We start from the raw sequence: 27,362 nt of genomic DNA, 5'->3' as shown, positions 1-27,362 counted from the left end.
CAGGTAGGGACTCAAGAAGTTTTACAGCTGAGGAAACTAAGGTTGAGTAACTTGACCAGGGTCACACAGCTAACAAATGTCTCAAGCTGGATATGAACTCTTAGCTTCATGACTCCAGGCCCAGTGCTCCATCCACTGCACCACCCAGCTGCTTCCTGGAATAAGGTATTAACTTTCTAATGGGGGAGGTGGAGAGAGGAAGGGAGAATACACGTGCCCCCTCACAATCAGACATCATAGAGGGAGTCTAATTGGATAAAGGACCTGGGAGTTGTTCAGCTATGTTTTGAAGATATTAAAAGAAGAACAGAAAGGGAAAGGAAGAAGAATACACTAGTGGTGGAAAAGGTAGAGGAAGGATGGGGGAAATAAGCTCACATAATCATCACACAAGTAAAAGGGTGCACAAGCAGAAGTCTATATGAACAAGAAGGAAGGATTGGGGGGAGCAGTAGGTATTTGATTCTCACATTTATCTAAACACTTTGTGTCCTCAATAATTAGCGCAGGGCTTTGTATTGCATTTATGAATTTATACAAAGTAAACACTTAATAAATGCTTACTTATTAACTGACTGACACATAATTAGGTACCAAAATATATTTCATTCAAAAGGGAAAGAGGAAGGAGAGGGGAGAATAAGAGAGAGGGTAAATTAAGGGCGGGAAAAGTTCTATGCAAAACAAACTCTAAGGATGTACAAAAATATTTGGAGCAGCACTTCTTGGAGTAACAAAGAATTAGATACTGAGAGGGTGCCCACCAAATGGGCAATAGTTAAACGAGACATGGTATATAAATGGGATGAAATGATTGGTTGGTTGTTGTCCTTCATTCTCAAAGAGGACCAAACTGACATTACTATGTTGGGGCCAAGGTACAGTGTGTCCAACTGTGGCTGATCAGACCAATATGAGCTTGGAAGGTTCTACCACAGGCCAGGCACAAATAGTCCACATGAACATTTGGAGTGGAGATGTCTCTAAATTTGCACATCTCACATTTCTTTGGAACTACTGCAATTCTGCTTCAAAGGGCACAGCACCTTCTTTGATGTGAGCATACTAGGCTGGGCAGTTCTGTGACAGCATCTCTATCTCACAATCAATTCCAAAGTTCTTCAGAAAGATCTTGAGAGTGTCCTTGTATCACTTCTTCTAACCTTCATATGAGCACTTGATTTGTGTGAGTTCTCCATAAAATAGTCTTTTAGGCAACCATATGTTTGCATTCAAACAACATGGCCCGCCAACTCTGAAGTAGAATTTGAATGCTAAGCAGCTCGGCTTAAGAAAGGACCTCAGTGTCCAGTGCCTTATCTTGTCAGGTGATCTTCAGAATCTTCCTAAGACAATTCAAACAGAAGCAATTCAGTTTCCTGGCATGACGCCAACAGACTGTCCAAGTTTCACAGGCATACGACAACGTCACCACAATGGCTCTGTAGACCTTCAGTTTGGCGGACAGTCTAATACCTCTTCTCCCCAACATTTTCCTTCAGAGCCTTCCAAATACAGTACAATGCTAGCTCTGGCAATGGTGTATCAACCTTATCATCCATGTGTGCATCCCTGGAAAGTATACTGCCAAGGTAAGTGAACTTATCCACAGTATTCAAAATTTCTCCATTTGCTATAACCAATTGTTCCATAGATGGATGATGTGATGCTGGCTGGTGGAAAGCCTGCTTTCTTGGTGTTGATTGTTGGGCCAAAATTAGTACAAGTAGCAGAGAATCGATCCATACTCTGTTGCAACTCAGCCTCAGAGAGTGCATTGAATCCACAATCAAAATGAGATACCAATGTGTTCTAAGAAATAATGGAGGAAATAGTTTCATAGAAACCTGGGAAGACTTGCGAGAACTGAAGCAGAGTGAGTAGGCAGGACTAAGACAACAATTTAATAGTGATGACAATATTGTAAAGACAAAGAACGCTGAAAGACTTAGGAACTCTAACCAACAGAATGACCAATTATGACTTCCAGAGGACTCATGATGAAACATGCTCTTCACCTCCTAATAGAGAGGTAGTAGACTCAGAATGCAGAATTTTACACATATACATACACATATATACATACACACATACATATACACACATATACATATATGTATGTGTACACACATATATACGTATATATATGTATATATGGGGGGGGAGAGGGGGAGAGAGACAGAGAGAGACAGAGAGAGACAGAGAGAGACAGAGAGAGAGAGAGAGACAGAGACAGAGACAGAGAGAGAGAGAGAGGGAGAGATGACCAACGTGGAACTTTGTTTTGCTTGACTATACATGTTTATAGTCAAGTTGTTTTTCACGGTTACTTTTCTTTCTCAACTTGAGGAGGGAAGGGGAGAGGGAGAGGAGGATTTTGTCAATTGGAAAAAAAATTTATTTTAAAAAAGGTGATTTAACAAAGTGACTAGTCAATTAAGATGTCATCACTTGTTACCAATGTATTTAAAAATGAACTTTTTAGAAGGAGAGAGGCAGTGCAGAGTGTGAAAGAGAGTAGAAATCATAATGAATAATTATTTTAAATATCACCAAATTTGCCTGTCAACTGGACTAAAATTTAATTCCATTTCAGGGCTTTTTCAAGAAGCTTAAGAAGAATTAAAATTCACATTTCTAATTAGGTCACAGATCAAAGATTTGAAGTTATTTAGTCAGACGGGAAATCTGAGGCCCAGATCATTTAAGTGATTTTAACAAGATCACATAGTACACAGCTGAGCTTTGAACCAACATCCTCAGCTTCCAAATTCAACATTCATTGCACCACAGCACACCGCTAAAAAACTTAAAGTACTCACAAGATTGGTTAACTTTCACCTCTTTTCCTTCACCTTGAATACATGTTGGCTAAAAAGGTCCTGGACTAAATGCCCACTAGCGAAATACTAACAACTTCATTAATTTGGGTCATGTTTACATTTCAATTGTCATGCATAGTTATCAGTTTAAAAAGGCCTCAATACACTGAAGTTATTATTCCCATTTGGTTACTTGGATCCTTACTTGAATTCTACAAATATATGACTTGAACACTTTAAGAATTTGATGACTAGAGCCCAGCATCACTAAATATTTTAATAATGACAGGTCACATCAGGTCACAAGATCTCACAAATACTATTCCTCATAACAGAACTATGAACAGAACCCTGAGTTCATAAGTTAAATAACTGTTCCCTGCTGAGAGGTATCAGTCTAAGTTGGTTGTTTGCTTTAACTTAACCAAAAAGGCTTACCAGAAACAAGCTAAAAGCCCACACAGCAGGACAACAAAATAACAATACATTAAAAATTCCAATGACAACTTTTCATAAATGTCATTTCAAATACACTGAAAATCAGAAAAATATTATTAAAACGACTGGCACTCATGTTAGATAAAAGTATTTCTATTTGTCTGTTCATTCAACCAGCATTTAATAAGCACTCACTCTATGTAAGTGACATTTGTGCAAGGTACATATTCAATTATCATTGAATCATAGATTTATTAGAAACGAACTAGGCCTTAACAATCATTTAGTCCAATCCTCTCATTTTACAGAAAGAAATGGGGCCCATATTTTGGGGAAATGATTTGCCCAACGTGAGACAGCAAGTTATCTGAAGAGGAGGGGTAGGAAATAAATAAAACTCTGAGAATTGGCATAACATCGAGTCACAAAGAAACTTTTTCTCATACAAAGTGAGGGATATGTATACTAGCTATCTAAATTTTCAAATATGAAGTCTGAATCAGAAAAATCTGTTGTGCTCTAATTCTAGCATCCTAGCCAAGTCTATATGATAAACATTGCTTTGAGCAATACTAATAAGCACTTACCATGTTCCACAAAAACATTGCAGTGTGGACCCCCATGTCTTGATGATTCCTTCTTCCCTGCTCCTTTGATAAAGTGTAGGGCAGGCAAACTTGGCCTTCTCTGGTCCCCAAGGACTTTTCCAGGCTGCTGCCCCATAAAGGAATAATAGACAGCCCTTTCCAGAAGAAGAGGGTTTCAGATCTTCCAGAATGGTCCAAGAGCTTAGAATGACAACAGTATATATAATTTGGGTTTCACATTCACATTCCAGAAGTCACTTACTGAAGTCAATCACAAGAGAACTCTCCCAAAACCAAGCATAAAAAAGGCTTCAAAGTCCGCTCAGGTAAAGAGGAGCTCCAATTTTACAGTTTATCAGTCTGATTAATAGAACTATAATGTTATCAAAATGTCAATTGATTTGGATGTCTTTTACTTGTTGAACAGGAATTAATTTCTTTCCAAAAGTGCAGCCATTTAAAAAAATATTCACAAGGAATGAACTTTCCCCCCTGTAATTTTTGCATCCCTCTTGAGAGTAAAATATTTGCATGGAGTATTACTTAAGTCTAAAAGGGTCAGGTATGCCAGTGTCATTGCAGATTTCCAAACAAAGACAAAAGTGTAGCTGTTTCTGGGTCTCTGCTTATCAGAAAAAAAATGAGGAATGGTCTTTGACAGAAGGATCTGCATACCCGCTCTGAAACTTTTCCTGTGGAAGTCGCCCAAACCCTATCTTGGTTTCTTCATCTTTGACAAATTTCCTGCCAATCTGGCTGCTACTTCTCTCCGGAAAACCGAGCAGGGTCACCCGGACTTCACAAACAGATTTACACTAGCAGCCAGTCACTCAAGGAATGCATTGCCAGCAATTTCAAGTCAGCTTTTTTAAAGGGCCTGTGGAACCAACCCAGGCTTTTCCTTTGCATTAAAGTTTGGGGCTGTCTAGCGCCTAATAAGGCCTTAGGTGACATAGAAAAAGACTCAGGGCATTAGAGGTTGGCAAGGTTGGAGCGGGGAGGGGGGAGGGAGGGAAAGCAAATGGATGAGGAAGAGTGTTTGAATGGGTGGCACCGGGGAGAAGCTGAACCCGGGACAGAGGAGAAAACTTGGCAGCCTTTTGGGGAAGGGATAAAAGCGGGAGGAGGAAGAGGGGGAAAAGTGAGGGGGAGAAGTGAGTGGCAGAGTTGGGGAACCTCTGAAAAAAAGGAGTGGAACAGGACAGTCTAGGGGGACAGGGGTCAGCAGGGGAAGGAAAGAGGCTCACGACCGTCTCCCATGGGGGAGGGATAGGCGGAGGAGCTCCAGGCACCGGGGTGGGGGTACGACCCTGCTGGAGAGTTCCGCCTCCCCGGTACCCCAAAAGGGGTCGGGAGGGAGTCACCAAGATGCCTATGGGGAGGGTAAGGGGGGGGAGGGGAAGAGCTGCCCAGTCCTCACGGTGGAGGAGGAAGAAGCTCGGCCCGGAGATACCCGCCGCCCCCGGCCCGGCGGTCCTTCCTCCCTCGGGTCTCCCACCCCGGCCAATGGTCACTCAGTCATAGCCCCCGGAGCTCCCGAGCGTCCGCCCGCTCCCTCCCTGCCAACCTGCCTCCCCTTCTGCCTGCCTCACTCTGCCTCTCTCTCTCTCTGTCTCTCCCCCTCCCAGCTGGGGCGCGGGGCTGCAGCGGCGGGGGCGGAGGCCGGGGGCCGGGGGGGCGCCTTAGCTGCGGGTACACTGCCACCGGCTCCGGCGCTGCTTCTCAAGCAAAGACACCAACCCCCTCGGCCGCCATGATGGATTACAACCCGCTCCACAACGAGGCTGAGCCCCGCCCCGGGCTCCCCGCGCCCCGCCCCTCCTGGCCCCGCCCTCCGCTAGCACGTAAGGGACGTAGCGGAAGCAGGAGGAGTAGAGAAGAGTTGGGAGGGGCGTACGCCCGAGGGGAGGTGTTTTTGGGGGTTTTTTTGTTTTTTTTTTTACTGGACGTTCTCTTTTATATTAGTCAGCCGTATTTTCCAGTCCCAATCCTGACGTCTCGACGAGCTTAAACAGGAACAATTAAAAACCACCCCGTTTTTTGGTCGATCTTTTTTTTTCCAAGCAAGAAGGAAACGCCCGCCTGTTTTTATTGGTCTCAGAGAAATCAGGTCTGGACAAACCTTTCTTCTCCATTGGCTGGTGAGCCTGTTAGTACTGAAGTTGTTAGCCAATCGCCTTGCGCACCGTCCTGAAGGCCGCTGGGAGATGTAGTTTTTCAGTGACTCACTCCCGTCCGCTAGGCCACTCTGCGACTTTGTGCACTCTCCTTCCAACCCGTTCTTCGGTCCCTCCCTCCAGGGATTCTGCGGGATCCCGGGCCCCTTGGAGAGCAACACGAGTCTTCCCAGAGAGAGTGCCCTAGCGGGCGGATGTAGAGCGAGACAGAAACTACGGACGGGATTTCCTCAGAGCTGGAATAGGGTTTCTTCCCTGAGATACCTGGGGGATCCACCTGTACGCCCTCTCCCACTAGCCCTATCGTTTTGCCTGTTCTTTTCCAGCCTTTGTTGCATTCTACTCAAGAGCTAAAGCATTGGGACCGTGGAAGGAAAGATATAACTGAGAAATTTGTTTGTTGACCAAATTAAGAAACACACGGACTTGTATTGGAATTTTGCTTTTTTTCCTTATTCACAGATGTCAGGTGATTTATATAACAAATACTAGAGCATGTGGGTAAGAGGACACTCCAGAAGCTGTGGAAGATATTGAGACAAGGTCACCTAACCACGTTATGACCTTGTGCATATCAGAAGGTCAAAGAGATGGGAAGCATTTTAGGATTGAGGGGCACATGCTTTATTTGGGTATGTTCAAAGGGCCTGGCCCCGGTCTCAGCAACCTAGAACCCTTTGAACATATCCGCAGGAGGGTCGGTCTGTCTGGGCCTTTGCACAGGTTGTACCCAGTGTGTGGTATGCACTCCTCTCCCTCTTGGAATTCCTATTAGCTGCTGCAGAAAGGCTGAGCTTAAGTGCTACTTCTTACAGAACTTATCCTGACCTCCCCAGTCCTTACTCTCCTATCAAAAAGAAAATAACTTTGTAATTATTTTGTATAGACATAATATGTATCTATGTAAAAATTGTTTTCCATTGGTAGAATGTAAATGCTAGACACATAGTAGGCATTTGATAAATGATTATTTAATGTCATGTCTTTCACAGGCCTGTTCCCCATTCGTAAAATGATTGGGTTGATTTAAAATCTCTTGAGTTCTCTTCCATATTGCAAAGCTTCTTCCAGTTCTAAAATTCTATGATGTTTCTCAAGGAGTTTACATGGGGTACGGGGAATGAGCAGAATAACCTTCAACCCCAAACATGGCCATATCACAAGATTTAAAGCTGGAAGGGCACTTAGTTACCTAATCCACTCCCTTCATATAGATGAGAAAATTGAGGCCTAAAGTTAGGACACTTGCTCCAAGTCACCTAGATAATAAATAGGAGATCTGGGATTTGGAGTCAGATCTTCTGACTTCACATCTACTACACCACTTACTTAACTTCCCTTCAAATTCCATTTTACAAGTTAATCTGCAAAGTATCTAGGGTGATTAATTGGGTTTCTAGTTTTGCTAGTACAGAGAAGGTTCAGTCCAAATCCTTTAGGTATATTAAGGAACATCTTAATTTTTAACAAAAGCATAGCATGTATCTTAAAGATGGTCAGTGACTATGAAACAAAAAGACAGACTTTTAATTCATATATTCTGAGATGACATAGGATGCAACTGAAAAGCACTCAAATTTTTTCCCAGGCATAGTTATCCCTTCCACATCATGACTTTCCCCATCGGGGTTTTGATATAGGTCAGCATAAGAAATTCACTGGGAATTTGGGGGGAATTTTGCGGAAACTGCAGATGACACATGACCAGCAGCCTGAGACAGAAAAAGTTTAGAAACTCAGAATACATAAATATATGTGTTGTATTATATAATATCAACCCAAATTTTACAATAAGGTACTATAAACACCCCATGAAAGAAAAAGAAAAAATTCAGACTTCTCCTCTGGTGTGAAAGGAGGGCCAAAAATTTTATTAGGATTTTCCAGATTGTGGGGGCACAGCACCCCTAAGCCCTATGATATGGAAGGAATAACTATACTCTCTACACTTCTCGCCAAATCTGCACAGTTGGACCAACCACGTCAAATAACTCGCTGCCCTTGGGTTCTGCCAGCTATGTTGTTTCCTTAAGCTACAAGTGGACTTGTAGTCGGAAGACCTCAATAAAAATTCCAGTGATATGACTGTGTAACCTTGGCTAAGTCACCTCACTGCAGTCAGCCTTGGTTTCGTTTTCCCTAAAGTGTGTTTCCCTAAAGAATGTTTGTTTTTTATAACCTTGTGGGGAACTCTTAACTCATAAAAGGTTCTATATACCTCAGTTATTATTAAACCTTAAAGCCTATGCAAAGTCAGTGTTTGATATCAATTATGAAGTGCTAAGAGAAAACATTAGGTATATTATTCTATTATGACTGCTACAGTCTAGCATTCCAAATTGTAGGGTCATAGATCTAATGCAGCAATGAACTTCAAAGGTTGTTTCATCCAAACCTCTTAAAGATGAGAAACGGCAGTCCAGAAAAAAGTAACTTGCAAAACATTTACAAAGATAGGAAGGGGCAGACCTGGGATTTAAACCCAGGTCCTCCAATTCCAAGTTCAGTTTTTTTCACCACAAACCTCTAGACCTCAACACAGTCTGTAGTCTTGAATAACACCTGAAGGCTATCCAAAGGATCTCTTAACAACACTGTCCTCCCCAGCTTGGGCCCCCAAGATTGTTGTGGCTATGAGTTGCTTAGCATACTGTTCTTCTCTACCGCTTAAATATGAGTAGGAAGTTTACCAAGGTGAACCAAAATGTTAGAATTTAGAAAATATTTTTGATAGATGAGGATATGATTCTGTTTTATAGGTATTATTACTTTCAAGAGGAACTAAAGAACTCTTTGGACATACAGCTTACAGAAGAACCTAAGACAATATGGTGCTGTATAATCTGATCTTTTCTGTTGAAAAATTCTAAAGTCTAACATACCAGCTTTGCTCACTCTTTTAAAAACAATCCACATTTCTCATTAACCCAAACATGGGCTTTAGTGTAAAGGGGAGAAGCCTTTGAGTCATAACTCAAGCTCCCACATCTTTCTCTCTGGTATAGTCTCCATGTTGTCCTAACCACAACAGAAATCCATTTTTAGGATGACCTTGCTTCTCTTCTGTTTCTCTTCATGCCTTAATCACTTCCTCTCTCAAGTCCAGCATTTGCTTTGCAAGCCTTCTTCAATCTCTATTTTATGTTGTAGTCAGGCCAGCTCTCATTCCAATATGCACAACCAGACTGACCTCATTCCCTATAATCTGCAACAGTTCAAACTCAAATTCCATTTCAAAACTGGCCGTGGGTTGCTGTCTCTTCCAGATCCATTACCCTACATGCGCAGTCCCATCCCAACACTCGCTTAGTTGTAGCGTTGTGGCGGCCTCGGCAGACTTCTTCATTCCTGTAATAACTCTCCCTTTTCCATTTTGTGACAACATGGGCAGCAGCTTTAGTTCTGGCTCCTCCTCAGACTAGCCATGTGACCTTCAAGAGGTCGCATCCTCTCAGGTTCCTCCTTTATAAAAAGGAGAGATCTAGTTGTGAGAAACAAATGAGATAATGTGAAAGGATTTTTTAAACTAACAAAATGAGCTGTTAAGGTTTATAGAACATTTCCTCACAACCCCGGAAACTAAGGCTCAGAAAGATTTGGTAATTTGCCCAGGATCAGTTAGCAAAGTATCAAAACTGAGATATAAACCTGGGTCTTGTGACCGCAAGTGCAGTGTGTACATATAAATTGCATTTCATCCCCAGTCTTCCCCTCAGTCTCTATTAGATCTGCTAACACGGATCTGTTATCATTTCCCCATTCTCCTCCTTATCTTGGACTTAGTAATGATGTGTTTCCTTTTTCTAGTTTTAAGGGGGTCCAGGACCCAGGCAGGCAATAAAATTTCTTTAGTGAATTCATGTCAGCTCCTGGTTTTCTGGAGATGTAGTTGTTTGAAGAGGGTTTTCTTGTTTGTTTTTAAACTTTCTGTAAACCATTTAACAAGGCTGCTCTTGGAACTTCTCTCAACTAGCAAGCCTTTCCAGCTTATGCAGCCTCCTCATTACAGCCATCTGGCTCACTCTTCCTAATTCTCTTCTATAAATTGTAGGTAGAAAAGGCAATCTACTCACTTGTTAAAGTTCCTCACGTAAAAGAATTATAAGATTATTAGAAGCATTTGACACACTTTTACAAAAAAAAAAGCCCAGAGCAGATTATTTGCTCTTCAAACATTCAGACGACAAAAATACAAGAAAAGTAAAAACATACAGCAGAAAGAAAGGCATAGGTAAAGAAATAACTTACCCGAGGAGTAGGAAGAGTAAAATAAATAAAAGGCACCAATGAGTTAACAACAACAAATAACAAAAAAAAGGGACCAATAAGAGCTATCTAAAACTACATAACAAAACAAGGGTGAAAATGAGAAGTCAAATACTAAGTGATGATGAAGAACAGGCCTGGAGCATCATGGGCTAAACCTCAATACCGCCATCTACAGGTTAATCAATGTTCTTAAAGTCACACAAAAGGGGAAAAGGAGAAGATAAAGGGAATATTGTTGTACTCTGATCAAGATGTTTGTAAACAATGAGGAGAATGACCTCTGTAGCCTTTCAGAAAGAAGAGGGTCTACATGAGAATGGGTGAAGAAGGAAAGAGACAGATTGAAACTGGGGGGGGGGGTAGACAGTGGGAGGAGGCAATGTTGTTTTAGTGGTGGGAGGGAGATCCCACTGAGGAAAACGCCCAAAGGAAAGATTTTTCCTTAATAGGAGACAGAAATCTTACAATAGGTATAATTTGCAGGGATTTGGTGCTTAGAAAGCACCACCATTCATCCTACCAGAGGAAAGGGCAATCAGAGCTCCGGGGGCAATTTAAGAAGAGTGGGAGGGCAAAGACCCTGAGAGATCTCATGGCAAATGGGATTGTGGAAGAGGGTGGAAGAGTAGTTATAAACTGCATAATCAGGGACATGAAAATTACTACCACAAGGCAATACTTTTACCACCTGCAGGAACTGCCATTTCTAAGAATGAGGCACAACAGAAGAGAAGGGCCAGGAGTCAAGATCTACAAGGCAACAGCAAAGAAACAGTTTAGATGAGGAATACAGAAACTAAGGTTGGATTAACTCAATATTAAGGCCATGAATCAAAAACTGAAAGTTTAGAATAAATAGAAATGGAAAAGAAATAATGAAGAAAACAAGGGAAAGAAATCTTTTTTTAGAAAAAGGTACAGAAATTGAAATTTAAAAACAAGCAAGTTGAAGGAGAGAAAGGGTTATTTTACTTGGCTACTTATTTGAGAGAAAAAAGGCAGAAGAAATAGAAAAATCAACAAAAGGAAGAAAAAGGAATTAATAAGCAAAAATCCAAGGAATTTCCTAGGGAAAGAGGTGACAAATGGGTGAGGCAGAAGGCCCTAATGGTGAGGGAAGAACTGACAAGAAATACAATTATCCTAAAGTAGATTAAAATAACTGAAAAGACAAAGTATTGTTTTTACAGAGAAACAAGGAAAAAAATCCTAACTTGGGAAAAAAACATTAGAGACAAACGGTGGAAAATACAAACCTCTCCTAACTTTAAGTGTGGATAGATTAAACAATCCAATAAAATGGAAAACTAACAGATTGGGTGAGAAAACAAACCCTTACAACCTGCTGCTTGCAAGAAACACATCTAAAAAAAATTAAGATATACATAGAATAAAAATGAAGGGCTGAAACAAAAGTAACTGCATCAGCAAAATCTAAAAGAGCAGAATTTGTAATCCCCATCTATAAGGCAAAGCAAAAACATTCAGAACTTAAAGGGGGATAAACAAGGAAACTAAAAATATGAATACAGAGATGCATGGAAAGATCTATTTGAACTGATGCAGTATAAACGTAAACAGAGCCAAGAAAACAATATACACAATGACTTCAATAATTTAAATGGAAACAACCACCAAAAAAAAAAGATGAATGTTACATTACAAACAATAAGCATAGACTACAAACAAGAGATTCAAAGTTACTTCCCACCTCACCCCTTTACAGAGGTAGGAGGTCCACAAGTATGGTATGTTGAACATACATTCAGGCTTTTGCAATGTATTGATTGGTTTTACCAATTTCTTTGCTCTTTTTGTAATTAAAAAATATTTGTTATACAGGGTGGCTTTCTGGGAGGAAAAGTATCAGACACCCAAGGAAAAGTTTGGTCTTTTTAAAAAAACAACAAAACACATCAATAAAAATTTATTTTAAAAAAGATACACAGAAGAAAGTCCAGAAGGGGCACAAACCAACAACATAGTAGTGTTGGTACTAGTGTTAAATTTAATATGCTTTTTTTAAAAAGCTACATACAATATACAAATTTAATATACAGATCTTTTTTATTCCTCTTTGCATATAGAAATATTCATACTTGTTGATATTTGTCAATTTGAAAATTGTTAATTTTTAAGAAAAAGAAATCCTAAAAAAAAAAAATACAAGAAAACTTTGCATAATTTTTCCAGTAAAGCATTTAGCTGTTTGATTCACTGAACAATGTCACCCTCTTGTGGCCATAGGCAGTAACCAAATTACAAATAATTTGTATTACATATACATATATATATATATATATATAGTATATACAGTATATATAGTGTATACACACACACACACACACACACACACAATATATATATATATATATATATATAGCATAGTGATTCAATAACAAATTAAATAGGGCCAACTGCCATCCTCCAAATGAATCTGTGGGCAAAGGATATGTATGATTCTCAAGAATAAACAAAAATCACACAAAAGACTGCTCCAACCACTATTAAAAGAAGTCAAAACAATTCTGAAATTTCACCGTGATCCTCACTAATTGATAAGATAAAAATGGGAATAATCAAGACTAGAACATCTTTGGAAAGACAAGCATGGTAACTGCTAACGAAGCTGTGAATTGGTCCAACCATTCTGGAAAACACGTATGTACCCCACGATCAGACAGAATGGTTCCATGTACATCAAAATATTCATAGCAACATTTTGTTGTAGCAAAGAAACACAATGATGCCCACTGATTTAGGAATGGCAAAATAAAGGGAGTGCTTCATTTCACTAAGTGGGTCATGAAATTTTGAATATCATGTTATTACTGATACATATGTACATGTGGTGTGTATTCAACTTACACAGCACAGTATGGTAAATATAGTATTCACAAAATAAAACTTGCCTTACCCACTAAAAACACATCAGACCTTTACAAAGAATTTAAGAATTAAAAATGGCTGCTTTTATTGAAGGGAAACTGCAAGTTCAAATCTCCCATTGTGTTGCCAACTTAAATGTTCTGTGAGCTACAAATTCCCACAAGCAAAGAATACTACATTGTGAACAAAAAAAAGTTTTAGAACCACTGGGGTACATAAATGTAATGGAATATTACTGCATTGTAAGTAACAAGGAATATGAAGAATCCAGGGGTGCATGGAAAGATAGAAACCAATAAAGAAAGCAGAACCAAAGAAATAACATCCATGACTACAACGTCAATGGAAAAGAACGAAAGGATAAAACATATGGTCCATTATAATAACAAAGCTCTGACTTAAAAAGAGCTAGAAAAATGTACCTTGCTAACTTCTTTGCAGAATGAAAGCCATGAGCACGGAACACTGTGTATAATGTTCAGTTAGTTTTGCTAAAACTGTTTTTCAAAAAGTTTTTTCATTTCCTTCTTATTCTCTATGGTATGGATTCACCGGGTAGTGGAGGAGAGAGGGATATATTTATTTGGTGCTAAATAAAATCTAAAAATGAATATTGTCAATAAAAGAAGTTAACAGCTACTATTTTCTACATTAACAGTCAACATATTTATTTGGCAAGTCAGAAAGACCTGGATTCAAGTTCTGCCTCTGACACATATTAGTTGTGTGGCTATGGACAAGTAAATTAATTTCTCAATACCTTAAGCATCTCTCAAGACTTAAGTTATATTGCAAATCTGCATCTGTAAAGGGAGTTTGTTTTCTGAAGTGAGTTTCCATTATCGGAAGCTCTCTCTACTACTAAAATCTCAGGTCTGAACAAAATAAATTTTTTTCAACAAATATTTATTGAACACCAGTGTGTGCACAGCAACATAAAATGGTTCCTTGCCCTCAAGGGGCTTACAATCTGGTCCCAAACCAAACCTCTCAATCAGTTATCTTAGACCACAGGCAAGCTTCCACTTATGCCTTTTCATTTCTCTCAAAACATTATGAGCTAGAAAATTATTCTGCAATACAAGTTGAAACAGAGCTAAACAAATCGTTTCACTCTGCATACTCAAAATAGGAGTGACAAAAAATGGGGACAGGAGTGACATGTCTTAGATCATGGGTAACTATATAAAGAAAACTCATGTGTCATTCCAGGAAAAATTATCCCAAGTATATTCAAGCCTTGTCAAATTCAGTGTGGGAAAATATAACCCAAAGCTCAAGCAAAAGGATACTTTGACTATTGCATTTTTCTTTCAAATTACTTGGGTGGGGTGTGATGTGATGAATCTGTCAGCAGACACCCTTAACTCAAGTCACCCCCCAACAGTGATAGAGAACAAAAACGCAGAAACCAAATTCTAGGAACTCTACCAGTGTACCAAAACAATATGTGCACGTGTACAAGAGTATTTAGAAATTTTTTTAAAACAACTGTCTTTCAACAAACCTAAAAAACTACATAAAAACACTGCACAAGAATGCCCATGTCCCAGGAAAGGCTGTGTCAAAATCACGATCTCTGTCTCATTTAGTTCCTTTTTATCAAAGCACACAGACTTAATTCATCCCCTCTAATCAATCCAAGGTGACTTACAATCCAATGATGGCAATTCAAGTACCCTTCATTAGCAGTATTAAAAAATGTCTTCCTGGGCAGAAATAAGAGGTCTTGGTGAAGAGGATTCCACTCTTGTAAGGATGAATCTAGAATCCATTCTCAGGATCGTAAGGCAATGTTCACCAAAGTTAAATCTCTTCTTTTAAAGTAGCCCATTAAAGGGGATGCAAGATTCCAACTGAGCAAGCTGCCACCATTTAGACTTAATCTAAAAAACTGATTAGAATACAACTGGAATGTGATATGTTTTAGCTCAAAAAAAAAAAAAACAACAAAAAACCAAGCCTGAAAAGTAACATTTGGGGTCAGAGTTGCAATGTCTTTTATAGGGCCAATTTCATGGGTCACTGGGTTTATTTACATTGTTCTGTTTGAATGACAGTGGGTGAAAGACAAAGGATTCTCTTTACTATCCCAGGCAGTGAAGCACATTCTGGCTGGGAACATCACATACTTTTAATGAGCTGAAACCGCCATCTAGTGCTTGGACTCAAGCACCAACTAAAGAGCCCAAAGGCACAATTTCCACTTATGTTATCACCCTCATTTTCTATATAAAGGGAAAGAAGAAAGCACAGCTACAGGTAAGAGACAGAAGAATGCCTGTCAGGGCTGATGAAGGGATTCTTTTCTTGGCTCTTCATTCAGCTTAATGCTGGGTGTCCGTCACAGCGACTCTTTGCGTATATTGGTCAAAACTAATATCTAAACAACTGTCATGTTCCAGCTAAGAACCAGTCACATGACTAGGCTCTCCCCAAGAACTGCATCAGCCAAAAACATACAGCATTCTTCATCCCCAGATTCCTTTCCTTATCCCTCCTGTTCCAAAAGCCTCTGTCGAGTTTCCATTACAATTTCTTCCATTATCTCTGGTTTTAAAATGTCCTTGATCTAAAAGACAAAAGATAAAGTTGTTCATACAGATAAGGAACCAACATCAAGCATACAACCAAGCTTTATAAGCCATACACAACACAAAGAAAACAGGCTAATACAAAAGGAAGAAATAAAAGAAAATGGCCCAGAAAATACAACAGGCTCTATAAATTACAAATAACATTTATTAAATGCCTGCTATGTGCTAAGCACTGTGCTTGGCAACAAAGACACATAGACAAAAATGAAACATTACCTTGCCCCCAAGAAACTCTGAACATGAAAGATATGTACATACATAAGTATTTACAAAATAAAGACTAGGCAAACTTTTAGAGGGAGGAGGACCTAGGGAATTTAGAGAGGATTGCAAAAGGTTTCATGTAGAAGATGTGTATGCTGAACAGTTTTAAAGGAAATACAGGATTCTAAGAGTCAAATATTACAAGGGACTGCATTTCAAGTATGTGGGACAGGCCAGTTTGGACTGTGGAGTATTTGAAACAAAGTAATACAGGATCAAGTTGGACAGATATGTTGGAGCCAGGTGGTGAAAGCATTTGAAAGCCAAATGCAGGAGTGTGTTATTCTAATAAAAGGGAACAACTAGAATTTCATGGGGGAGTAATACAGTCAGATCTGCACATTAGCAGCTTTGTGGAAGAAGGATGGTTTGGACTCAGTTAGGAGGCTGTTATGATAATCCAGGTAAGAGGTGATGAGCTCTGTGACTACAGAGAAGCAGAGAGACATAGGAGATGCGGTAAAGGTAGAAACAAAAAGATCTGGCGTTTGACTGGATATGAGGGATGAGGGAGAGGTAGAATCTGCTGAAACGACAGCATCAGCTTCATAAACCACAAGGATTCTCTCTGGTGACCAGCACAGAAATACTGTTTTAGGAGGAATTAAGAAACCAGGCCTGAGGAACCTGGAGTTAATCCATTGTTCAATCATATTTCAGCCATGCCCAACTCTTGGTGATCCCATTTGGGGTTTTCTTGGCAAAGATACTGGACTGGTTTGTCATTTCCTTTTCTAGCTCATTTTACAAATGAGGAAACTGAGGCAAACAGGGTTTTTTGATTTGCCCAAGGTCACACAGATAGTAAGAGTCTAAGGCTAGATCTGAACTCCAGTTTCCTGACTCCAGGCCCAGCACTCTATCACTGTGCCACCTAGCTGCTCCCTGGAGTTAATAAACCAGTACAACCTGGAATGTCCATCCCACCTGATCCTGAAGTCGCCAGATGCTGAAGAAATCTCAAAGATTTGCTCATTTGTAAATAAAAAGGAAATTATAAAACATTTAATGAGGAGGCAGCTGTGTTTGACTCAGATATTCACCAGATAGATTCACACTAATTACAGAAGTACATTTAGGAAGACTGCTCACTGCCTTTGGTGTGACTAAGGGAGAGAGACCTTATCTCATCTTTGCCACAGGAATGTGTAGAGCAGATAGTGAAACATGGAAAACAACCCAAATGGATACCTGATGGGAAAGAGATGCTTCATAGCAGTACAGAAGACTAGTATCAAACAACATCATCTTCTGAGCCACCAGGGAAACAATGCAGTTTCGGAGCCGAGATATCACTTCCCGATCAGAAAGGGGTACTGGCTAGAGGTAAGAGGAAAAGGAGTTGGGGAAAAAAAGGAGAATGCACTCAGAGTGAACCATACAAAGGTAAGGGATAACAATCACTGAAATAAAAGTGAAAAGACTGAAGACAATACCAATAGAAACTCAAACCATACATTAGGAAAAAAGGGCAGAGCTGATGGCTCCAATCTCCCCACACTGCCTCCTGACCTTGCACTCCCATCAGCTTTAATTCCAACCCATCATTGAAGACCCAACTCAGACACCTTACCCATGAAGTCTTCCCAGATTGCCCCCATCCAGAAACTATTGTCCCTTGTCTATTCTCACATAACAATTTGTACATATCAAAGAATTTGTCAATCCTACCTATAGCATATTTGTGTAAATATCTTATCTCATCAACTAGAATCCATAAAGGCAGGAACCTTGGCTTAGCGCAGGGGTGAGGAACCTGCAGCCTTGAGGCCACATGTAGCCTTCTAGGTCCTTGGGTACAGCCTTTTGACTGAGTCCAAGTTTTACAAAACCAATCATTTTATTAAGAGGATTGGTTCTGTGAAGTTTGAAGCCAGTGAAAGGGCTGCACTTGAGGATAGAAGGCCACACGTGGCCTTGAGGCCACAGGTTCCCCACCCTTGGCTTAGCTCATTTGATCTCCCCGAAAGTTTCCTTATCTATAAAGTGAGAATACTCTCATTACCCACATCATTTATGTTCACCACAGGACTTTGTACACAGTAAGTGCTTGATAAATGTTGGCTGAATGAACAAAGTCTAAATTAACTAAATGAAAGAGGATAGTCTAAAAGAAATGAATAAGGATGAGTTTATCTCATTCATTACAAAGTAAATCTTTGGCTATCACTAGGATTGCCTATTATTTCTGCTAACAATCAATTGGTCTAAAAACGTAAATCTTTTCTGAATAAAGAATGTTGTGTGATGCACAACTCAAGTTAACTCAGAACATGTCAATCAACAGCAGATTAGAAACATGACACAAAAACACCTCCAGAATCCTTTCTGTTATCACTCATCCACCCGCCAACACTGGTAATAATCCGACTTCTCACCTCCAGATTGGCAATGAAGCCCCCTGCTTCTTCTTCTCTCTGCTCAGGGGTGGGGTAGATCCAGATGAAGCCATTATTGCCCAAAATCACAGAGGCACCACAAGGCAAGTCATGGAAATGGGTCTTCTGTCGTTTCACCAGAGAAGGCGAAACCTGGACGAGAACTCCCTGCCCGAGCTAAGATATAAATTACAGTAAGTCAGTAAAGGTTGACCTGGGAGAATGAAATGTACCATAAATCAACTCTGAAAGTTAAAATAAAAATCTCACACAGAGTTGAAGCTGATTATAGACTGGGTATAATCAGAAGTCCTTCCCCCATTCCAGTTCTACCCGCTTAAAATCAACTGCTATATCACATATACACATGCAAACAGATGTGTGTGAATATGTATAAATTTGTGTGTGATATCAAAAGCTGAATTTTTACACAGAAGAATCTATATAAAGGTCAAAAATTTCTACACCACAATCCACACATCTTTTTGTTTCTACCTTTACCACATCTCCTATATCTCTCTGCTTCTCTCTAGTCACAGAGCCACCCTCCTAGTTCAGCCACTCATCACCTCTTATCTGGATTATTATTATAACAGCCTCCTAACTGAGATCCCTGCCTTGAGTCTCTCCCTTGTCCAAACCATCCTTCTTCCACAAAGCTGCTAATGTGCAGATCTGACTGTATTATGAAATTCTAGTTGTTCCCTTTTATTTCTAGAATAATAGATTCCCATATTTGCCTTTCAAGCGCTTTCACCACCTGGCTCCAACATATCTGTCCAACTTGATTCTGTATTACTTTGTTTCAAGTACTCCACAGTCCGAACTGGCCTATCCCACATACTTGGAATGTAGTCCCTTGTAACATCTGACGTTGTACATACTTATTATCAGCTGACCATTCAAAACCTCTTTTAATCAGAATCACTAAACAGTGCAATTAAATCTCAGGTGCAATGAGGCCAAGGTCAAGGCTTTTATTAACAGTTGGCTTTGTCTCATTCCCTGGTCACTCCCTGTCCAAGGGAGAGGAATTGGCACAAATTCAGCCCCTACAATAGCAAGGGGCTTGGTAGCATTATCTTCAACAATAGAGGATGACAGCACACATTGTAAAACAGAGTTCCGTTTCATATTTGAAGGCCTTGGAATGCTGGAAGATGTAGCTGCTTTCCCAAGGAAAGACTTCATTGTTCTACTTCAGAAAATTAAAACTATATAAACCCAAGAGGCTTAGCAAGTCATAGGATTTTTTTTAAAGAGAATATGTTGTTAAAAAAAAGTTAGCTTTAATAATGTAGCCTTCTAATAACTTGAATCCCCTAGAGATCTCTGTTCCTATACCAGGGATTTAGAATTAGATTTGCAGGCCCCGTCACAAAGAGAATGAAAATGACAGTAAGAATGCTTTAAAATACTTACTTTTCCATATTTTAGACTCCTGGTATGTAGAGACACAGCACCATCAGAAAATACTGCCTGGACCTCAGCCTAGCCTGGTGATGAAGGAAGTAACGGTAGACTGCAGCTTATACCTCTCCATTCCCATTTTAAAATATCTTCTCATCACTCTCATCCCCAATCCCTCCCCCTCACATACATACAAATAAGGCTCCCATCACCTCCATTTATCTTCCGTTGTCACCATTCCCTCCCTGCAAACCTTAGGACTAATCAGGAATATTTCACTCTGACCGAGCCACCCTCCATTAGCCATGACTGACAACTTGATCTGAAAAACATCTTTTTTAATTCCTTTTTTGTAGGGGGGAAGGCAGGGCATTTGGGGTTAAGTGACTTGCCCAAGGTCACATAGCTAACCTTTTTTAATTCCCTTGGATAAAAGGCCACCTTATTATTAAAGTGAATTTTCCTGTCTAACTAAAGCCCAGGCTACCAAAACCTGTCACAAAGAAAACAGCTGAGCCAAACTGGTGGTATCTTTAAAAAGCAGCCACAGATTTCATGGAAAAAGTGAAGACATTCTTCATCAGTATCCATTAGCTCGGCCTTAAGTTTACATGTACTTGTGAAAATTCTCAGACTTATCATACCATTAAATACAATTTCTACTACATTTTTGCCACTCTCTGCAGAAGCAGAAAGATGACAAACTACAAAATCTAAGGATACGCTGATAAGGTCACCTTCCCGTAAGAAGTCCCTCATTGCAAGCTCATCTTCTGCAGATCTCCTCCTCTGAAGAACACAAGGAAACAAAAATGTTACTGACATCAACTCACAGAAACAAACTTCCCCAGATCTTATTTCTCCTTTTTACCTCTGAAAATATTTACTAGAGCTATACCAGGTGTCCCAAAAGTCTTGGGGCAGTTTTAAGCTTTAATAGCTAAATAATATCTGCTACTAAGATACCAAGATGTCTTAGGCAGCTCAGGATCACAGTGAGGACGGTGCTGGACAAGAGTCAGGAAGATTCAAATCTGAATCTTGTCTCAGACACTGGCTCTCTGGGTGACTCTGTGTGAGTCTCTCAGTTCCTCATCTGTAAAATGAGGAGGCCAGTGAGGGTGACCAGTGAGGGGTCTTCTAGCCCTAAGTCTAGGATCCTATAATCCCCAAAAGAACTTTGGGAATCAGAGAACCTCAGAGCCAGAAGAATCTTAGGAATCCTAGTCTAACCCCTTTGCTTTGTCCCTCTGTGTCCCACTCTACCCATCTATACAAAATAAGAGGTCTGTTATGTTACTCATAAGGGCCTACCTCATTTCTTAAGCACAGCAGCAGAACTGTGATACCTCGATCAAAGGCAGCAGCCTATCTCTGCTTCTCTCTCTTTCCTCCCCCCTCCCCTTCATGTTCAATTTTCAGATGACACAAAGCAGGAAGGGAAAACTAGCACAATTAGGACACAAAAGGATCTAGCCAGGCTGGGACAGAGGGGTAGATCTAATAAGTTGATGTTTCTTTTTTTTTCATTTTCATTTGGCTGAGAACCAAATGTTTGGTTTTGTTCACTCCCAGGGAGGAAACTTCCCTCTAAACCACAAAGATCAGCTGGCATGGGACACTGAGAGGTGAAGGGCTTAGAGCAGGTCACACAGCCAGCCTAATGGGTTTAGACTTGAATACAAGATTCTGAGGCCAATCCACTAGCCACTACACCAATCTGCCTCTCAAGATGGAAATTTAAAAGGGATAAAAATAAAATCCTACACAAAAAATTCACAAGTATAGGATGGGAGAACTCTACAAAGACAATAGTTGGGAAGTTTTAAGGAGACTATACTCTCAATGAGTCAACAGGAAGACATAGCAGTCAAAAAAGTTAATATAATTTTGGATTAAACTAATAGTGAGCAGTCTAGTCCAAGAGGCAGAAGGTAATAGTGCCATCATATTCTCTCCTGGTTACATCATGGCCAAATTATTGTTATATTAAGTTTGGGGCTCCATATTTTTAAGGACACAAAGTTGGCAGAGAAGGGAGACTGGGATGCTTAAGAGGCTGGAGACCACACTCTCTGAGACTAATGACGGGATATAGCTGAATGAAAAGAGACTTTGAGGGAGGAGACATATCGCAGCCTTCAAACGGCTGTTACCAGCACTTAGCACAGTGCCTGGCACATACGAGACAATTAATAATACTTGCTGCCTGGACTGTCACACGAAAGATTTAGATTGGTCCTAGAGGGGAACCTCAGAGGGGTGCACCAGGAAGCACCAGGTTAGAATTACCATGCCACGGTCACAGACAGGAGAGATGGGTTTGAATTCCATCTCTGATGCTAACTTGTCTAGACTACCTGCCTTGAGATTGTTTTTAATCTGTAAAATGAGGACAACGGACTTAAACTGGCCTATCTCACAGGTGACCCCTGTCTGAGCATGGTGGCCGTTGTCATCATTGTCGTTATCATGAAGCTGCAGAAGAAAGGCAGATTTGGGGCTCAGTAATAAGGACCAGAGTCCTACAACAGGAGCTGTCTAAGAACGGCACAGGCTGCTCCCCATTAATGGAGATGTTCAAACACAGGACAGGTGACTATTTGTGAAGGATGAGGTCAGATACAGGATGAACCTGATGATTTCTGAGCTCTCTTGCAACAGGGATTTGTAATCATCCTCTTCATCTCTATTCTGCCCTAAGACTGCCCAGAACTTCCAAACGAACCATTCAATCCTAAGGGAAAACATGAAGGCTAAAGAAATTCTCATCTCCTGCATAAGGTACAGGTATACACCACCTTAAGTAACCAGATATGAAAATCTAGCTACATAAAGATAGGAAAATTAGAAGGAATTTTAAACAACTTTTTAAAAAGGCTTGGTTGGGGCAGCTAGATGGCGCAGTGAGTAGAGCACCAGCCCTGGGGTCAGGAGGACCTGAGTTCAAATCTGGCCTCAGACACTTGACACATGTACTAGCTGTGTGAGCTTGGGCAAGTCACTTAACCCCAATTGCCCTGCAAAAAACAAAAACAAAAAAAAAAATGGCTTGGTATACAATTTCTTTACAGAAAGTTTCTCAGGGCGCTAGGTGGTGCAGCAGGTAGAGTACCAGCCCTGGAATCAGGCGGCAGGTAGAGTACCAGCCCTGGAATCAGGAGGACCTGAATTCAAATCCAGCCTCAGATGCTTGATACTTACTAGCTGTGTGAGCTTGGGCAAGTCACTTAACCCCAACTGCCTCACACACACAAAAAAGCTTCTCATAGTAAATTTACATCATGATTCTATATGCTGAAATTTAATTTACATACAGCTTTCCAGAAACATGTTGTGTAAAGCAGTACAGAATTGGAACATGGAAATGATCAGAACCAGGGGTCTAAGTTCCTGTTGTATATGGACCTTCCAGATATTTCACTAGGCTTCCATCTCAAGGATGTCCTTGTTGTTAAAGTAAGAATAAACACTGACTATGTTGGAAAAATTTAGCCCTTCCTTTCACCACTTAGAATGATGTTTAATCCTACCAGTAAATTTCCTCTACATTTTCTTAAGCAATAAGGAACACACCAGTAGTGTCCACTGTCTGTGTAAAAATTCCAAGCTTTGGCAGCTACAGTTGGAGAAAAAATGGAGGGAAATGGAATTTAGCTGCAAGCACTCACCAGCTCTCCCCCTGGAAGATTCATGGATGAGAGAAGCAAGACTGAATCCAGCCTGGAGTTGGTCTCTACCTTCCACCGCTTCTGCTGAACCTACAAAGTAAGAAATTCTAGAGCTATTGTCTCAAACTGCAGGAACCCAGACTCCCAATAGTCAGTGACCTCAAATATTACAGCCTGAATTTCGCAGCAAAACAATATAAACTACAATTCAACCAATGATGCATTAAAAAATACAGGACAGCCCTCTACCAAAATTGTGTCACAAGTCTGACCATCTTTTAAAGGACACAATCTCTATGAACTGGTCCAGCCATTCTGAAAAGCAATTTGGGTCTATGCCCCAAGTCGCTAAGCTGTGTGTATGTACTGTCTGACCACACAATGACACTTCTAAGCCTACATACCAAACAGATCAAAGAAAGAGGGGGAAAAATCCATTTGTATGAAAATAATTATAGCAGTTCTCTTGGTTGCGGCAAAGAGCTGGAAACAAAAAGAGCATTCAGTCGACTGGGGAATCACCAAACAGCCATCAGTACATGAAAGTAGTGGGGACTGTACTGTAAGAAGTGATGAAAGGGACAGTTTCAGAGACAGCCAGGAAGACTTGTATGAACTGAAGATGAGTGAAGAGAGCTTAAAAAATAAACTCAACTCAAAAGTCTAAAGAACTTTCACCAATTCAATGACCACTCACAAGTCTAGAGAAATTCACCTGACAAAAGGGTGATAGGCCCAAGATGCAGAATCTCATACACGCATACACATACACGCACACACACACACACACACACACACACACACACACATTTTAGGGCTTGGCAAATGTGATAAATACACTTATTTCTACAAGCAAAACAGCTTTAAAAGTAACTTGATGACTCTTAAATACTTTTTTAAGTACATAAGAAATTTATGGTTTCACACATAATTGTCTTCTGTTCTACTATATATATATATATGTTCTGATTGTTTGTGAAATTCAGAATTTTTTTAAAACAAACTGCCTGATTCAAACTTTACCTCTGTGATTCTCCCCACCACAATGTCTCCTACTTCACCATTATACCTGAAAAAGATAACAAACATCAATCATTAGAAAATTGATTTTTTTCAATTTTCTTTTCTATGAATTTAATAATCATCGACAAACATGAAGATTTCAGCACAGAAATGAAAAAAAAAACCAGGGGTTGTATATGAAAGCATAAACTTCTGTAATAGTTTGGGGTTTTTAAAGTATGTATTAAATTTAAGATGCTGATAACAAAACTACTCTATGTGTCCCATTTGGAACTTTTTTTCTGTGCACTTTAAAAAAATGTTCTATCAATGATCCTGTCTCTTTTTCTGTATCTCTATTACTACCTACTCTCAACACTAATAGAAAGCCTCCACTGTAACAAATTAGTGCAGTCAAGCAAAGCAATAAAATACACTGGCCACATTTGAAAATGTGTGTCTCATCCTGTACTTCTAGCCCATCACTTTCTTGACAAGAGGTGTTGGCACACCTCATCACCGGTTTTCTGAAGTCAGGACTGTTCAATGCATTGATCAAAGTTTACTTTTACTTTGACTAGTAATTAACTTCTTGTATTGTTTCATTTAACTCTTACCTGTCACTTAGCTTTTTACGCATTTAAGCCCAACTAGACTGCAAGCCCATTGAAGGGCATGGCTGCATTTTATTTTCCTATATCACCGAGGGTACCTCGAACACAGCTGATGCTCTATAAATTAGAGTTTGGGTTAATTTTTCAGGCATTTCCCCCTGCTTTACAACAAGCACAAATGGGGAAGACTCTACATAACCTAACAAGGAAAATTGTAGCCACACAATAGAAGAGATCATTTGAAATTAAAGAAAATCAAGAATAAAATTAAGAACCAAAGAAAAGTTTTGGTCTATCCCCATTCCTTTAACAATCTCCCTCTCCCAGAAGTTTCTGCTAATGTCACTTGCACTTAACTTTATTAAAAGAAAGGATCTGGTCCCTCTCCCCATTTGGACATTTCCTCCAGCTTTAGAGTCCTTCGACCTAGTAGCTTACTGCAAGCCTATGGGGATGGGTCCTCCCTTGTAATGTGACCCCCACCCCCACCCCGCAGCTGAAGGAAAGAGTAGACGCACCTGGTCTTCAAAGCTTTCACACAGATCAGCTTGTTCACTCTCTCCACTGAGCCAGCCACAGACGCTATAAGCTTCTCATCCCCCATATAGGTACCATGGCCCCTGTAACAAAAAACACAGTTGTTACTCAAGACCCGCGGGCCCCTCTCTGCCCTCCGCATCAACACAAGGCAGATACTGCTATCTGAGGGCAGAAGCTGTTTCTCCTTTCTTCGTATCCTTATGGTTTGGCACCACTCCTGGAACACGCGAGGTGCTCAATGGATGCCTGCAGACTGCGCGGTGGATGCACGGACACTGGGGAAGAGGAGCGGGAGGACATGCAGGGTCACACGGAAAAGAAAGCCAAGGCCATGCGGGAACAGGTCTGAAGGCACGAGGGCACATGCAAGGGCACTCAAGGAAAGACGAAAGAAGAGACGGGGGATGTGCGGGGACACGCGGGGCCAGAGACACGGGGGCGTGTAGTGACACGCAGGGACAGAGACACGAAGGGACACACGGGAGCAGAAACACAGGACATACTGGGACACGTAGGGTCTCAAGGGAACAGGGACACAGGTTCACGTAGAGACACGCAAAGACGCGCGTGGACACAGGGACGTGTAAGGGACGCGCAGAGACGCGCGGGAACGGAGACTCGTGGCTGGAGGGAACATGCGGTAAGTCTTAGAGCAGAGAAAGCGGAAACCCGAGAGGCAAGTTAAGGCAAGCTTTTATGGACGCCCGCCGGAGCCCCTGCCACGCACCGCATGAAGCCAGTATCTGTGGTGATCGTGTCCCCGGGCACCACCAGGTGCTTCTGCGTGTCCCGGTCCAAGCTCTCCGGTAGCCGCTGGCGGGCCACAGGAAGCCGAATCTCCAGCGCCATCTTGATGGCCAGAGGATCGCGCAAGCGCACCCGGCCCTAGAGAAGCTGTTTCCGGTTCCACAACTACTGGCAGCCCCAAAACGGAATGGGGCGGGGCAAAGCGGTAGGCGGGACGGAAGGGGGCGGCACTTAGATAACTACCAATGGGGAACCGCTACTAGATGACCATGTTTTTTATTGGAATGAAGGAGTATGAGTAGTTTCAAGTACTTAAAATGAAGGGGAAGAGCAAATGAAGTTCCCATATTTACTACTGGCGACCCCTCCCCCACCTGTTAACGTGGGTTGCAATACCCTATTTTAATGAGGACAGGATCTAGACATCATGAGCTTAAAATTATTGATTGGGGAAGGAAAATTTTAAATTATAGAATAACACTAATTCCTTAACATTTGATGGCTCTCATTTCCCGATTGATAAATGGTCAAAGGATATCAACAGGCAGTTTTCAGAAGAAATCAAAGCTATCAATAGTCATATAAAAAAAAATGCCCTAGTCTAAATCACTATTGAATAGAAAAAATGAAATTAAAACAACTCTGAGGTACCAGCTCACACTTTCATATTGGCTAATATGATAAAAAGGGAAAATGCCAAATGTTGGAGGGTAGAGTTGTAAACTAGTCTAACCATTCTGGAGAACAATTTGTAACTATGCCCAAAAGGTTATAGAACTGTTTTAAACCCTTTGACCCAGCAATACTATATCTGCATGGAAAAGAGAGTAAAGGAAAAAGAAAAAGCCCTTATTTGTACAAAAATATGTATAGCCCATCTTTTTTGTGACGGCAAAGAATTGAAAGTTGGAAGGGGATACCCATCAATTGAGGAATGGCTGCACAAATTGAGGTATA

At 40.7% G+C, this 27,362-nt stretch overlaps 2 protein-coding genes across 2 annotated transcripts in view; both read right to left on the bottom strand.

Annotated features, from left to right (window-relative positions):
• ABL1 (ABL proto-oncogene 1, non-receptor tyrosine kinase) overlaps positions 1-5,661 on the bottom strand; it is a 204,490-nt gene extending 198,829 nt beyond the window's left edge. The window contains exon 1 of the mRNA XM_036751080.1: positions 3,848-5,661. Within this exon, the coding sequence (XP_036606975.1) occupies positions 3,848-3,983 (136 nt within the window). The 5' untranslated portion in view covers positions 3,984-5,661. The remainder of the gene's footprint in view (positions 1-3,847) is intronic.
• Positions 5,662-13,242: 7,581 nt separating this feature from the next.
• Positions 13,243-26,539, bottom strand: EXOSC2 (exosome component 2). The gene is made up of 9 exons (XM_036751085.1): positions 26,386-26,539; positions 25,637-25,738; positions 24,526-24,571; positions 23,503-23,592; positions 20,555-20,620; positions 19,844-19,912; positions 18,422-18,598; positions 17,235-17,363; positions 13,243-15,754 (listed from the first exon to the last, which is right to left on the bottom strand). The coding sequence occupies exons 1-9, from the start codon at positions 26,505-26,507 to the stop codon at positions 15,674-15,676; spliced, it is 882 nt and encodes a 293-aa protein (XP_036606980.1). The 5' UTR covers positions 26,508-26,539; the 3' UTR covers positions 13,243-15,673.
• Between the last annotated feature and the right edge of the window lie 823 nt (positions 26,540-27,362).

This window comes from Trichosurus vulpecula, chromosome 3 (assembly GCF_011100635.1).
Source record: "Trichosurus vulpecula isolate mTriVul1 chromosome 3, mTriVul1.pri, whole genome shotgun sequence".
Taxonomy (NCBI): domain Eukaryota; kingdom Metazoa; phylum Chordata; class Mammalia; order Diprotodontia; family Phalangeridae; genus Trichosurus; species Trichosurus vulpecula.
This window is presented reverse-complemented; position numbering and strand designations above follow the sequence as displayed.